Raw genomic sequence first — 15,607 nt, forward strand, 5'->3', positions numbered from 1 at the left:
CTTGAAGTTGTATCACTTGTATGCTAATGTATTACTACTCCGTATATATAAGGTTCTCCGGTTCACTCACCTATAGTTTTTTTTAAAAGCAAGAGGTTCACTCACCTATAGTAAATTTATAGTAAATAAATTATTACCGTATTTATTTGTTCACAGGTAGTCCACATCTTACTCTAAGGGGTTTCAAACACATTGAATCCAGTTTCACAATATTTGGCAAGTATATTAAATATATATACATCTATGTAAAGCGTGTGCCAATATTTCTATGTGTCAATTTCTCAATTAATCTTATTTAAATTTGCACACGTGTCAATTTATTAATTAAACTAAAATTAAATTAGCACACGTGTCATTTTCTTAATTAAACTGGAGTAAATAATAGTATCTAATTAATAGAATTTATATGCGATCTTGATTCAATATTTTTGTAGATAAAATTGGGCTATTATTTTATGATTGTAATATTTGAATTAAAATTCTTCGTAAGGAATCATATAATGATTCTACTCTTGAATGAAACACTCGTGATGGGTTTACTCATCATCATTATCAAATATTTTAAAATAATCCGGTGTAAATTGGTACCGCACGATTACAACTTTAATTATTTAAAATTTAAGATTAAAAAAAGGTAATTTAATTATTACAAACGTAATTTAGCTTGTGTTAATTTACCATGAAAGGAAACAAAAGATCTTCTCATAAATAAAAGGGTTAAAGTCAAAAATAGGCTACAAACTTACACAAATGTACCGATGTCGTTCACAAATCCATTTCCGTCCTACTGTCGCCTACAAACTTATAAAAATGTACCAATGTTAACATTTTGTTACGGGTTACCTGCTGAACCGATAAACTTAATTATTTAACTTATTTTTTTCATTTTATATGTCCCGATGTCGTCCATATACTTTCAGTTGTGTTCCGATGTCGCTCATATACTTTCAGTTTCTGTTCCGATCTATCATTGACGTATCATGACTACCTAGAAGCCACGTCATCAATTGTTTTCGTTACAGGTAAAAAAAGTATAGTGGGCGACATCAGCACATTTTTTATAAGTTTGTAGGCGACAATATGACAGAAATGAGTTTGTGGGCGACATCGGTACATTTGTGTAAGTTTGTAGCCTATTTTTGACTTTAACCCTAAATAAAATATTGAGTTTCAAATGTAAATTTGAGTTTTAATTTTTATTATTTTGGCCGTTTGGGTGTCAAATTTGAGTTTTATAGATGGGTTGAAAGTGTCTTATTTTTAGACGCGTCGAATGTATCAATTTTTTAGACAGGACAAACATGAGAGATATTTTAGACAGGTTAACGGGTCAGTTAGATTATTATGATGGGTTGAAAGGATCAACTTTTTTAAAACGGGCTCTTAAACTCAAAACAATAATTGTTTGAAAATCAATTAAGTTTGTACGATTATTTTACTCACATGTGCAATGCACATGCTCTAACGTTTTATTTACTTTCGCTATCTACATACTTGAATGATATAATCTGTTACGGTTTTGCACGACTTTTTACACACTCGTGCAACTCACGGGCTCTAAAACCTAGTTATATTGAATATAATTGATTAGTTCTTTCTTCCCATAATTATTGTGTGGGTTAATTTTTTGTTAGATTTAAAATATTTTTGTAATTATCTATTATTCCTTGATTGAATGAGTTATTTGAGTAATAAAAAAAGTTATTATAAAATGTAAATAGTAAATTTGTTTCTATTAAAAAGTTGCATTTCCAATTATTAAAAGGGTTTAATTAAAGTTAATTAGTTCTTATATTGTTATTTAGAATAAAAGATAATATTTTTAAAACAAACCAAAAGAGTATTGTAGACAATTTTTTTGGAACGGAAGGAATACTATATAAGAGGATAATCCAGTTAGGCTGCTTATATGGGCAACCTGGGATCGGCCGTCCCCAATGACCGGATTTTTTTGGGTTATTTATATGTTAAAACTCCGTGCTCAGTTTATTTATACGTCAAAATTTGACATTTTTGTCCCGTTTGTTTGTTTCTTCAAATTTTTAAGGTTTTGCACTCGCGGGAAAAAAATTTATGATCCACCAGTGCATAGAGATGTAATGATAATCGTCCTTATCAGCAAGCCTAATTAAAGGCAAAATCTTATCCACCTATCATATATCATATATTGTAATAATTTTTCAAACTTTTAGCTTTAAATTTTATATTATACTATGTATAAACAAATTTGGAAAACAAGTAAGTAGACAAGTTGCTGGCTTGTTGAAAAGAAAAAAAAAACTTTATTTATAGAGTACCAGTCTATATGTAAGAGCAAGGTTGAAAAATTCGTTACTTAAGGATTAATTGGTCGAGACTTTGGAAGGAGTAATCGATAATTTGGGGATTCATCAGAAAAATTCATCGGATTGTACTTAATACATTATATGTGTAAATATAGAATATTACCATAAAGATAAACATAAACATTAATATAATTGTGTAAAATTTTTCATTTTATTCAAAAACTATAAAGTTCTAGTTTAAATTCATTTTAAAATGTTGATCAATTTTGACTACGACCGACTTTGATTACCAAATTTGATTTTAACCTATTAATCGACGTTGACCGATTAATTAAACAGATTTTGAAAAAATTGGAACGAATTGCTCTTAAAAATGAATAATCAGAAATTAATGGGGAAGTAACTGAGTTTTTTTAAACAGTGTCTATAGTAGTACTTAACAGGTCAAATAATGTAATTTAATTTAATTATTGACATGTAAAAAACTGAAATCGAAACACTCACTAATTAAGTTTCATTTACTAAATCTATTTCTTGCATTTGATACACTCTGATACCTAGGGTTTGAATGCAAGACCATATACAAGCTTTACATAGCCATTAATTATTGGCTAAAAGTATTAACGAGAAAGAATAAGCATAAGGTGGTCATTTTAAAAATAAACCCTAGTAGATGGAAAACAACATATTTAGATTTCTACCTCAAAAAACATCCCAAGTAGTATACCTTTTGCCAAATTTTATTCAATTATGTGCACCTATTTGGAACTTGGAAATGGTGTTTTGGCTTTACTGTCCAAGCCGAAGCTCGAGATCCAACTCGTCATCTTGATTTTCGTCACGAATACGTCTTTTTGAATCTTTATCTTCACCAACTGACCAACCAAATTGTAAACTTAAGCTCATCATCTTCTCCTCTCTTGATGGACTTGTGATCACTCCAAAATCTTGATTATTTTCATAGTTTCTTGGTAAAGAAGTACTACTTGATGTGGATGTTGTGTAACATTCTTGATAATTAGGAAGTTCAGAAATATAGGTTTGTGGGTAGTTTGTGAAAATTGGTTGGTAGAATCTTGGGCGTGGATAACAACTATGATCTTCTACTAGTGTACTTGAGTTATTACTATTACTCGAAAAGTTATTACGCTTAATTTTTGCTCTATCTTTTCGATGAATGTTCATATGTCCACCCAACGCTTGCGCTGTGGTGAATCCGCGCTTGCAAAATATGCATTCGTATGATCTCCCTATCTGCTTTGGATCAACTTCTTCGAACGAATCTTTTGGTGGATGTTCATGATCACCTATAATCATGGAATCCATTGAGGTACTAAAGCTTCTAGCTTAATTAGATATAGTTTTGATTAAGAAAGGAGTAATATTAAGAGATGTTTTTTTAAATATATAAATGAAGAATTGTTTTGAAGGGGAAAGTGAGGTTTGTATGAAGGTTTTAAGTGAAAAAAATGAGAATGTCTGGTCTTAAATTTTTAACAATATTTATACATTTATATATTCTCTTGGCCGGCTCATGGAAAAGACTTTGTATATTTTATAATTTATACAAGTTTATTTAGTTTAACTAGTTATAGTGATATGTTGTCGTAATACATCTCTTTCGACTTGTCACACACACTGCGCGTATAATTATATGTACATAATTCAATTCTACGTTCACAAATGTAATGAAATCCGCTAATAACGGGTTTTCAAAATGGCGTAAGTGCACTAAAAAACATTATTTATAATCCGATGTATGCAAGAAAGTAGTCGGGATTACACCAAGTGTAATTAACATTAAACGTATTGTTATCATATTTATTTTAATTTAATTTAATTAAATTTTAATAACTGTGTCAACTTATAATAATAAGTGTCCATATATCACCTTCTACATTAACTTATAATAGTGTCCATATATCACCTTCTACATGTTATTGTTATCATATGGTACTTTTGGTATTTTGTTCATATTTGTCTGCTCATCATGATACATGAGATAGTATTGACAAGGATTGATAAGTACTCAAGTACTCCATACTATTTATTGGTATTTGGATAAATTTATTTAGTATTGATCACTCTTGTAAAGGTATGGCTCTACTAAGTGAGTCAACGGCAAGCGTTGATTTATTGGCGACTTTACCGCCACTTAGAGCCTAAATTAAACTCCAGACATGATTTAAAACCCATGAAAATTTGATCTCACCATTTTCATGGCGTCTCGTTTGTATCTTTTTTTTTCTACTTTTTTATGTTGTACTCTTTTTTTTCTTTCTTTCCTTCCTACTTTCTGGCCGGAGGTCCCTGGAAGCAATCTCTTTATCCGTCGAATAGAGAGAGAAAGTACTTTCTCTACTCTTTGGAGTGTTTCACTCGGGGTGGAGAAATGATTTCTCTTTATTCTAGGATAGAGGAAGGATTGTCTACGATCAACCTCCCCCATACCCCACATAGGTGGGATTGGGTATTGTTGTTGTTGTTGTTGATCACTGTTGTAAAGGGCAACCACCTCGACCTTTGCGCCCACCGGTGCGGCGGTTTTGTGACTAGTTTGTCCCGACTCGAATAAAAATGTCTAATAAGTCGGTCAACAATCAAAAGTCATGTCAAAATCATGAAAAGTCAGGTCAACGTTGGTTAAAAGTCGACTTTTTATCGTGCCTTGTCCTATATTAAACGAAAACCCCACGCATTTAAAATTCGATGGGAAATATACTGATTTACATATTATCCTTTAAAGATAAATTAATAAATAAATTATAATCTTCGAAAGCATTATAAAAAGTTATATATTATGTAAATTACAACCACATCATCTTATATGTAAATCATTTATTTTTAAAATATCTATTTTTAAAGGATTTATGTCCGAAATATCTATATTCAATGTATCTATATTTAAAAGTCAACGTTGGTCAACTATCGACTCGTCCCTCGCCGCGTCCCTGTCTCGACCGACTCGTACCTCCATGGTCTGCATCGATGCGTTCCCAACTCACGTCTTTTACAACCTTGGACTATTGATTGTTATGCATGTTAGAGAATGAACAAGCGGGAAGTGACCATGTGGGGAAGGGGGAAGTAAATTTTTTTTTTTTTTTTAACAAATTTCCCAAACATTATGATTAGGAGAAAATATGAACATTTAAAAATGACACTTTATGATAAATGTTATTATTTTGACCAGAAAGCTCTCAAAGAAATAATATATAATTCAGGCTTAAGACTACCGGTTATTGTAACTGTGATTTGTAAACGTAAATTTGATGTTATGAGGAGATTTTAATAATTTTTTACTGTTACATAATACTACTCCATTCGTCCCATATTAATAGTCCACTATTTCATTTTAGGATGTCTCAAATTAATAATTCACTTCCATAAATAGAAAAGAATAAGAAGCTCAAGTTCTATCTCGGGGTTGTAAGTTTCAAATCTCTTAATAAAGCTCTTCTCTGTAAATGGAGGTGGAGATATGTTACATGTCGAGATTGGCTTTGGGTCAATCTGATCAAATCTATTCACGGTGTACAACTAGATGGCTATTATCCTCCTGTTAACGTTGTATCTGGTGGAACATGTGCGGTTATTAATCATGTTATTCTTGACATACATGACAATATTCTCTCTGTTGCTAATCTGCTATCTATTAAAATAGGTAACGACATTAACTCGTTATTTTGGTATGATAAATGGCTTAACGATACCCCTTTGAGGTTCAAATTCCCTCGTTTATTTGCTTTTGAAAAGGCTAAATTCTGTAAGGTTGGAGATCGCAACCATAATGAGGATTGGATATGGTCTTGGCGTAGGAGTGTTCAATTAGGAATAGAGAACCAACAGATGGTAGATCTATGCGCTGCTACTGCTCTTGTCACCTTTTCGGACACACCTGAAAAATGGGTATGCAACTTGACTCCCGAAGGCTATTTTTCTATTAGCAAATTTCGCATGTTGTTAGACTATTCTGATGCTTATACCCGTCCTTTATCAATGGTGCAATTTGGTTCCCCCTAAGGTGAATATCTTTCTTTGGCGTGCTATACATAACAAGCTCCCAGCTAAATGTAGTTTATCGGATAGGGGTGTCGTGGTTCGAAGCCTTTTATGCTCTTCTTGCTTGTTAAATGTTGAAGACTTCCCTCATATCTTCTTCGACTGTGTGCTGGGGTTGCTTCTTGCGTTTGGGCTTACATTGCTTCTTGGATTGGTGTTGATATTCAAAAAAGGCATACGTTTGATAATTTGTGGCAATTGCTAATGGTCACTCTTAAGGATCCGAAAGAAGTCTTGGTATATCAAAGTTATCTGCTTTGCAACAATGTGGACCTTGTGGCGATTAAACGGGGTTATTTTCAAGCCCAAAAAATTTAAGAAACGTCATATTATAGATGTTATTTTTTTATCCTCTTTTGATTGGCTTTCTTCCCGTTTTATGAAAGCTAATCTTAATTGGAATGTTTGGTTGCAAAATCTTTTAATGACTTTGTAATTTTCTAACACCTTGCTAGCTTTTTAGAATTTTCAAGTTGTTCAAAAAAAAAAAAAGGATTAAAGGACAAAGAAAAGGTAAAGGTAAAACTGAAAAGTAAACCGAAAATACAGTACTTTTATGAAAATTTTAAACTGTTATTTTTTGTCTGTAAATTATTAATATGGGACCAATGGAGTATTAAACTTTAAAAAAAAAATGGTATGTGTCATATTATTATGAGAAGGGAGGTGAAACCTTCAATCATATCTGTAAGTTTATCTAGAGAATTAAACTTTAATTTTTATAAGTAAAGATATAATTAGGTGTGTATAAATCACAAATATGTGTCTGAGTAGCACCTACCTTATGAGAATGTTTAGGGTGATATAACAAAAAAAAAAAAAAAAAAAAGTATGAATGGGATAAAAAGAACTACAAAAATATATTAATAATATAAATATTATGTGTTTATTTTTAATTTGGTGTCACTTTATTTTTCGCCCTATACATTTATGATGATACACATAATAATTCGATCGATAAAACACATTTTTTCATGACTCGATGAAGTTCCGTCTTGAATCTAACCTGCATAACGGTCCAGGAGAAAAAACATTTTCTCGGTCATACTTAAGCAAACCGGCCAGAAGATCATTCAAGGCAACATCCAGGAAGAAACGTCCCGTATAAAAGCTGGTCGTGACATCACATAAGCTCATCCTACCCGGACAAGTGAGTCAGACACCGGCACCACTCACCCGGGTACAAAAAGGAGGTTACAAACCATATTTTCGCTCGGCCAGACACACTAGTCACCCGACAATCTCTGCAAGAATATTACGAATGAAGATACGAACCGGCTGTAATCTTACCCGTTCAAGAGAATACCATGAAGAAGCACTTAGAATAAACATCGGGTAAAGTTCTTTTTAACTAAACCAAGAGCAAGACATTCATCCGTCACGTTGTAGTAAGATCCGCCACACCACTCCAAAATGACCACAATCATTCCGGAATAGACATACTATTTCAGGAAAATCACATGGTTTCGGAACAAGGCACTCAGAACAAACACTTGATCCTGGAACAGACACACAAATGGGTTATATGCCACATCAGCCCACGAATCTAGAAAAGTTTGTTAGACTTGTTGTAGCGGTTTGGTTTTGGGGCGTTGCAAGCCCACGTGGTACCCAACCAACACCATAAATTGTAAGTATCAATGCGTGGGATGGTGTATTTTACCCCTGTCCGTTGCCAAGCAACGTACCAAGCAACATCCGTTGCCAATTTTTTTCTTATATTTTTATTTTAAAATATTATTTTTATCCTCTTTTAATATTTAACTCAATTATATTTTAACACATCATCACAATACTCTTAACCCACACCATAAACCCACACCACCATTACTCCACAAACATAACCCACACGTCCTAGTCATCAAAAAGCAACTCACGCCCTCAACCCAAGCCCCCAACCACTACAAGTGGTCTTAAGATCTGTTTGTTATGCACTTATGCTAATGAAAAGGACAAGTGCCACGTCAGCCCACAAATCCGGTAAAGTTTGTTATAACCATGAAAGGGGCATATGTCACGTCATTATTCTCTCAAAACACTTATAAATACACCCAATGGGTCGTTCATTATACATGACTGAACACATACTGTTACTCTGCCAAAACCATACCGTAACATTGTTCAATGAAAGATACAACTCCGATTGAGATTCCGGTCGATATCGGAGTTTGTCGATACTTAAGATATTAGCTTATTCGATCTAATCGAGTAAGGTTAATTCAATCGTTTGTTTTACGCCATTGGGATTCAGATTTCAAACGAGTTTTGCACAATTATTGAAGTTAAAACAATCGATCAATACATTTTTCCAAATTAAGCACTCATGTATAAATCTAAAACAACCAATTTAGATTTAGGCGTGATCAATTTACAACTGAAGTCTCTTTTCCGTCATTGTTGGTGCCCCGTATCCGTATCCGTATATTAATATTAATATTAATCAATCGTAGGCATAACATACATCGTCGTACTCGTAGTTAAGGTGTACACATCAAAATATGTGTTGATCATCAAAATCTTTAATCACCTTTAAACAAAAAGAAGACTTTTTTAAAAGGCAAAGTTGTTGGCATCAAATACTTTCATTTGCCACGCACGCACGCGCTTTCGGGCAGAAAACCCGAACCGCATTACAGGGATCCGAACCTTATACCATCCCGAGGGGCAGGCGGTCGAACCTGGGTCCTAAATACGGGTCGGTAAAACCTTCCTCGGGGCAATTCGGCTTTCAGGAAATAAATCCCACGAATATTTTTAAGGGGAGGGACTCGAACTTGAGACCTCCCCACCCCATCCCAATGCATAATTACAAATGGATGAACTACTGGACTGGACCACAAGGGTGAGTTCAACAAAAAGAAGACTTTAAAGATAAAATTATTTTATCAATAAATACTCCGTATAATTTGTAGGCGTCGTTATCATTTTTCTCTGTATATTGTACGTAGTATGTGTTAGATTGTAAGTATTACCCTAAAAGTAATTTTTAAATTTGATAAACTAATTTGTCACAATCACTTGTAGCATGTGTTGGTCTTAATCATACAAATATATGATAATCGACCCGTACACGATTTTTATCTGTTTAATATGGCTCTAGTTTATTTATTTTATTAGTCAATTAATTAATTAATTTAATTAATTAATAGACATGTTAATCTCATTGTTAAAGATTCTTAAGAAAAATATGAGAAGGCCGCAATGGCTAAAGAAGTATGTTATTTATTTTTTAAAAGCAACAAATTTTTATTAGAATAACAAATATACAAAGGGTAAAACCAACTCGGCTCACGAAAATTTACACTATATATATGTGAAGCTATGTGGGGCCACGAAATAGTAGGAAAACAACCATCGACCTATATACATTCGATAAACACGAGACAAAGTTAACCAATCCCAGTTCGATTACTTGATCTCGAAAGGTAGTTACCCGGATTGATTAGTCATTGATGTCATCCAACGGTGTTTTCTTATACCTCTTTGATATTCATTCAAAGCTCGATACTTTTATGTTATTGAGAATCGCAACCGATGACCAATTTTATTCCGAAAGACTTTGGTATTTCTATTCTTTCATATGAGATAACTCGTGATCCACTTTGTAATTTATGACTTGTATGAGCTCTCCTTCTGTACGTATTCGGGTTAGCTTTGGTTCGTATATATTATGATCTAAAACAAACATGGCAAAGTACCAAATAACATACCAAAAACTACCGTAACAAATTCAGTTCATTTCTTAATTTGCAGGCCAATCTAATCTCTAATTTTATTTATTAAATATACGGAATCAAATAATGTTATAAAAAGAAAATTTAGGTACATGTTTAATTAGTGTAGATAAAAAATATTTATTACCTGTTTATTCTACGTGTGTTTTATGATAAATTATCATTAAACAAAGTTTCTTCCCACTCGTTATTTTAAATTAAAAGCGTGAAAAGAAGGTCGGATTTAAAGTGAATATATGTGTACAAAAGAAGTAACCTACTTCCTTTGTTTTTTAGCATTTGTATTTTTACATACGTTTTCCTTGACTTTTTTGAGAGACAAAAGTTATGAAAATAGTTCAAAAACAGATGGAACTAGGAAGACAATGCAAGGCCCACTGAATTCATTAAACTCATGTAGTAGAATAAGTTCATCAAATAAATCCATGAAACTTGAACATTTTCATAGATTAAAATTTAATTTTGCTTTTATCATCTTATATAGCATGATTTAAATTCTTGTATGTATCAAATTAAATTGTAACAAATTAGCAAATGTTGTTTTGAAGATAATTACTTGTCATTCAAACTAGAAGACTTCTCTAGCTAACTAATTAAGTTGTTTATGAATTGATATTTGATCTTTTGCTTCTTGTCCTTAGCAAAGAAAGTAATTAGCTACCAAATCCGGTCCAAATCAATCCCCTAGATGGCTAAAGCCGGCTAAGCTAATTAAAGAGGAGTACGTGCCTAATTAAGAAGAATGTTTAGATATACCATATCTATTATAATAAACCTCTAAAATGATGATGTCATCATTTAACTTAATTTTTATGATGATGATGTCATAATTATATATTAATTTAATTTAAAAAATAATACAAAATCTTTTATAAAAGGAAATATTAATCTTTCCTAAATTGTAATTTAATTTTTCTAAAAAAAATTAAAAGGCATTTGTTATTGTTATTATTATTATTATTATTATTATTATTATTATTATTATTATTATTATTATTATTATTATTATTATTATTATTATTATTATTATTATAAATATAAATACTCAACTTTTAACGAACTTTATGTTTGTAAAATCAACGACAAGTTTCTTAGTCGTAATCCGTGGTTCCACGAGTCAATAAACTAAATGACTTTAACATTTACATTCACTTAATACGTAAAACATATCATTAAACTGTTTCGTTTAAACAAACCCGTGTTTCCAACGGGTCATTTCACTAGTACAAATATAAATGCGAATAATCTAAATGAATTAATAGTAGTATATAAACTCATGTTTTGGTACAAATCTAATCCCATATCTGTCGTTAATTATCTGTTACATGATGAGATTGAAAATTCTTACTAGTGGATAATTAAACACTTGCATTTTTGCTACATGTGATTGAAAAAAAAAAAAAACGGCAAAAATACAAGTTCTCAACTATTTTCATATAATTTGGAAAAGTAAAAAGTAATAATATTTGACACTGTTTCTATGTGAATTATCAAAGTACAACGATTCTTTGATTAACTCGATCACGTCAAATACATTTAGAAGTAATTATCTGTTGACAGTTTCACATGAATACACCCTCATTTAAATACACACACACATGTGTGTGTGTACTGATCCCAATATGCACAACACTATTGCAACAGAGTCAGAATTTCAACCTTCTGATGAGCTTGATAAACTAATTAAGTAATATTTGAATTTAAAAAGCTAGCTACAAATTTGATCATGCAATTCACACCAAGTTTATAAATATTTATGATACAAGTAATTCATTACTCCATGTTATATCACATGATACTATACGATCCCTTTTGCATTAAATCGAGATTTTTATTAATATGATGCCACATGCATGCAGTTAAGCATGTAGATCTTTTGACTATTTGTTATGACCGATAGTTAAAACTTACAATCATAATTAAATGAAAATGTTGTAACTATTACCAAGACGAAATAATCTCAACTAATGTCATAAGTAGCGGAAAGCCATCAACCGATAGACACTAGCCATTGTTCTACAACCGGGTGAATCACTAGATAATGAACATCTTAACAGTGCAGCTAACGTGCATCCAATAAATTGAATTTACATTTTACATATTTTTACATGCAATAAGCTACCTCTATGAAAGAGAATAGTAAAAAGTAAAAAACTCAAATCTATGATCAGATGACTACAAGAATATATATTTAACACTGCAAAATTGGAAGTGAAAAACCTATCGCATTGACTGCTGGACTAAATATCATACATGATAACCTCTAACTGGCTTTTGTACTAATTAACTAAATACCGACTTTGTAGTAAGGGTGTCATCTTCGATCAATGGTTAATTCGGACGCAATGCTAAAAAGCCAAAACCAGAAGTTTCACAGAGAAGGGGTGGAGGCTCATATCTGATATACTAATCCGTTCCATTGATTTCGTGAGGTCATCTGTCGAGAATGGTATGCTTCACCAAATGAAAGTATTTAGTTCATAGTAGCATAACACAATTAACAACAATTTTCAGTATCACTACAGCAAACACTCTTATACCAGATAATTGCAACTTTTAAGTTTGACGATTTTGTTTTTATTTGACTAATCTACCCTCTACTAAACATCGAATCACAAAACGCATGGCCGTATGTTGATTGTATGAGTAGAAAGACCCACACAGCTAATGTAGAGGTGGTTAAAAACGAAAGAGGTGACTTGCAGCTTATTTTGAGGTAGTAATATAAATGAATTAACTGATTTGAGTTATACATTCATCCCTAATGATTCAAAATCAAAGATTTATAAAAAAAAAAAAAAAAAAAAGGACAAATGGGTTCAATCAAAATGCAGATAACCTAGACTCTTGTATTAGTATCTCACACATTAGTTGATTGACACAGGGGCAGTATTAGGAAGATAAAAAAAAACATTGTAGAACGATATTAGATCTATTCCTATTGGTTGGAATAAAGACAACCTTGAATCATCATCGAGCAATAAAGGGTTGTTGGAAATAGAATTAATTGAATCTTGGGTCATTAGAATCCTCATGTTAGAAATTACCTGTCAAAAGAATAAAGCATGACGCAAATGATATAAAAAATGAGTTATATAATCATTGTAAACTCTGTAGCATTACGATACAGTCAGCGTAGGAACCGAGACTTACTTCTGGAGGAAGGCTATGTGTGCCATTTCGATCATCCCAAAACATAATACTGATTCTGTATAGATGTTGTAAGCATCTGCAAGTTATCAATAGTTATAATGTAAGTCAAAAAATGTATAAATGTAACTGTTACTCTGCTAGCATTGACGAAAAGTTTACACTTACGGGACAAAGTTCACGACTTGGTTCAATCAGCTTAATCTTTGGCTTTTGATGAGTAACCTAAGATAAAGATAGCAAAGTTTTGACCTAAATATAACTTCCTAAGTAATATGACAAAACAGAGTTCATATATACTTAACGAACACAAAACACTACCAGGAATGCAATAGCTCGTCTTATGTGCATGAGTTCATCCCAAGCTGATCCTGCATACTGCAATTGGGCTTCTCCATAGTTAAAAAAAGAGTAATATATGAAATACATAGGAGGTAGAAGAATGGGCAGGCTGGCTGGTGTTTGGTCAAAAGCTTAGTGTTATTGTACGGGTCAAAATAGGTTGGGTCAGGTTGACCTAAAGCACGTTTTCAAAACTATAAAATTATACATCTCGTTAGCCTGTTTCCTTATTAGCTTTTGTATTAACCGAAATCGACCCAATGATGAGTATGTGGGTTGAAATCGACCGCCACCTCTAGAATACATAGAAAACAAGCATCACGTATTCATGTAGCAGCGATAATAAAACCATCACCTCGTCGGTTGCCTTGTAGCACCAACGTTCTAATATAGCCAGCCCGGACCTGAAATATTATGCATTACTATAAGAGCAGCATTCTCGTCTCAGTAAAAGGCTGTGATGATAAAAATTAAATTAATTTAAATAAAAGAAAAAGCATCCACTACAGAAAACGTTAACAGGCATCGATAAATGTAGCTTTTTGGCATTAGAACCTGTTTGATAGCTGGACATTAATGAAAGCAAATATTAGTGTGAACGCTTGGCATATCAAAAAAGGAGGCACCTATTATCATGTGATAGATAAGTCCATAAGGACATAAAACACCTCGGTACATGGCTCACAAATGAAGGAATAATTTGGACCATCACTTATGAACGTGTTGACTCAGGTTGTGTTTAATATCTAACTAGTAAAGAAAGAAAAAGAAGCTTGAATGGCTAAGGTCAAAGGGATCAAACTGGTTAATAGTCACCCAAGATGTATATAATGCCTAAAACCTCCTACATCAAACATAGTACACTTGAAATTACATTACTGCTGAAAAATACAAATTATGTACTCATATTTGACACAGTAGTTAACACTATAAATCGTTATTACTTTTACAGTCAAATTTCTCATCATGATATATGCCAAAAACTATAAACCGTTATTACTTTTACAGTCAAAGATTTAACCTGTAACGAACATTACACGTAATGACCTGAACCTATAAATAATGGTTGCCCGAGAAGGGAAATTTTGGAAATATCAGACTTACATAATTAGCCTTCAACGTATTTAACAAGCATCTAAGTTTGGTCACAATCCCATGCCATTGAGCAAGCAGAATCTTATGAGAAGCAGCATTTGCAAGTGCACGAGCAGCCCCCTTTGGCATATTTGATCTAGAAATTCTTGGTGCCTGCACCATATTTTACATTAATATAAGAACGAGAGAAACTGAAATCACTCAACAATTTACCAAAACGGCTGCAATGATAAAGTGACAAGTATAACAGATGTGTGAAAAATGCAATTATAAGATTCTAACTAACTTACAGGATAACATTAACCGGGCTGCACCTGGAGTTGTTATTTCTAACAGTTTTTGCATTTCCAAAGGCTTCTAGAGATTTTACTGAATTTATAACATCTTAATAAAATGGTCTAGAACATTGAAAGCATGTTAATTCACTTTGGGTCACTTTTGTATCGTCTACCCAAATTTTACTCATATCGCTATCAACACATTGTACCCGCATGAATCGTTACCAATAACACCCATAGATTGGTTGGTTTTGCCATATCTAGCATGCAAAATACAAGAAAGAGAAAGAGATAACCTAAAAGCAGTATCTGCAATTGCAAAAATATGAGGATCGAGTTCCCCTATTGAGGCTCCTTTGTACTGTTCCATTATCTGAGTATCATACAAGTGTGGCAATCTTTTTAAAGGGTCAAACAGCAATTAGGATATTGCCGGTATATGTCTGCCAGATGTCAGAATACGATAATATTATGACAGAGCCGCCCGTAGCTGCAGTAGTTAATGGTTTCCTTTCACCAGATTGAGCAAAAATAATAAACATTTGTAAATGAAAGTAGATATCTTCTTACATATATTTCATTGAGCTGATGATATCTTGTAGCAAAATTTTGCAATACACCAGGCTCATGCAAATAAGAAAGTTTGCTCGTACACACATAA

At 32.5% G+C, this 15,607-nt stretch overlaps 1 protein-coding gene and 1 pseudogene across 1 annotated transcript; both read right to left on the reverse strand.

Annotated features, from left to right (window-relative positions):
* Positions 1–3,074: 3,074 nt before the first annotated feature.
* LOC139902571 (uncharacterized) lies at positions 3,075–3,611 on the reverse strand. Its single transcript, XM_071885180.1, has one exon. The coding sequence runs from the start codon at positions 3,609–3,611 to the stop codon at positions 3,075–3,077; it is 537 nt and encodes a 178-aa protein (XP_071741281.1).
* Positions 3,612–12,412: 8,801 nt separating this feature from the next.
* LOC139902572 (myosin-11-like) lies at positions 12,413–15,316 on the reverse strand (annotated as a pseudogene).
* Between the last annotated feature and the right edge of the window lie 291 nt (positions 15,317–15,607).

The sequence above is a fragment of the Rutidosis leptorrhynchoides genome, chromosome 3, assembly GCF_046630445.1.
Source record: "Rutidosis leptorrhynchoides isolate AG116_Rl617_1_P2 chromosome 3, CSIRO_AGI_Rlap_v1, whole genome shotgun sequence".
NCBI classification, from domain to species: domain Eukaryota; kingdom Viridiplantae; phylum Streptophyta; class Magnoliopsida; order Asterales; family Asteraceae; genus Rutidosis; species Rutidosis leptorrhynchoides.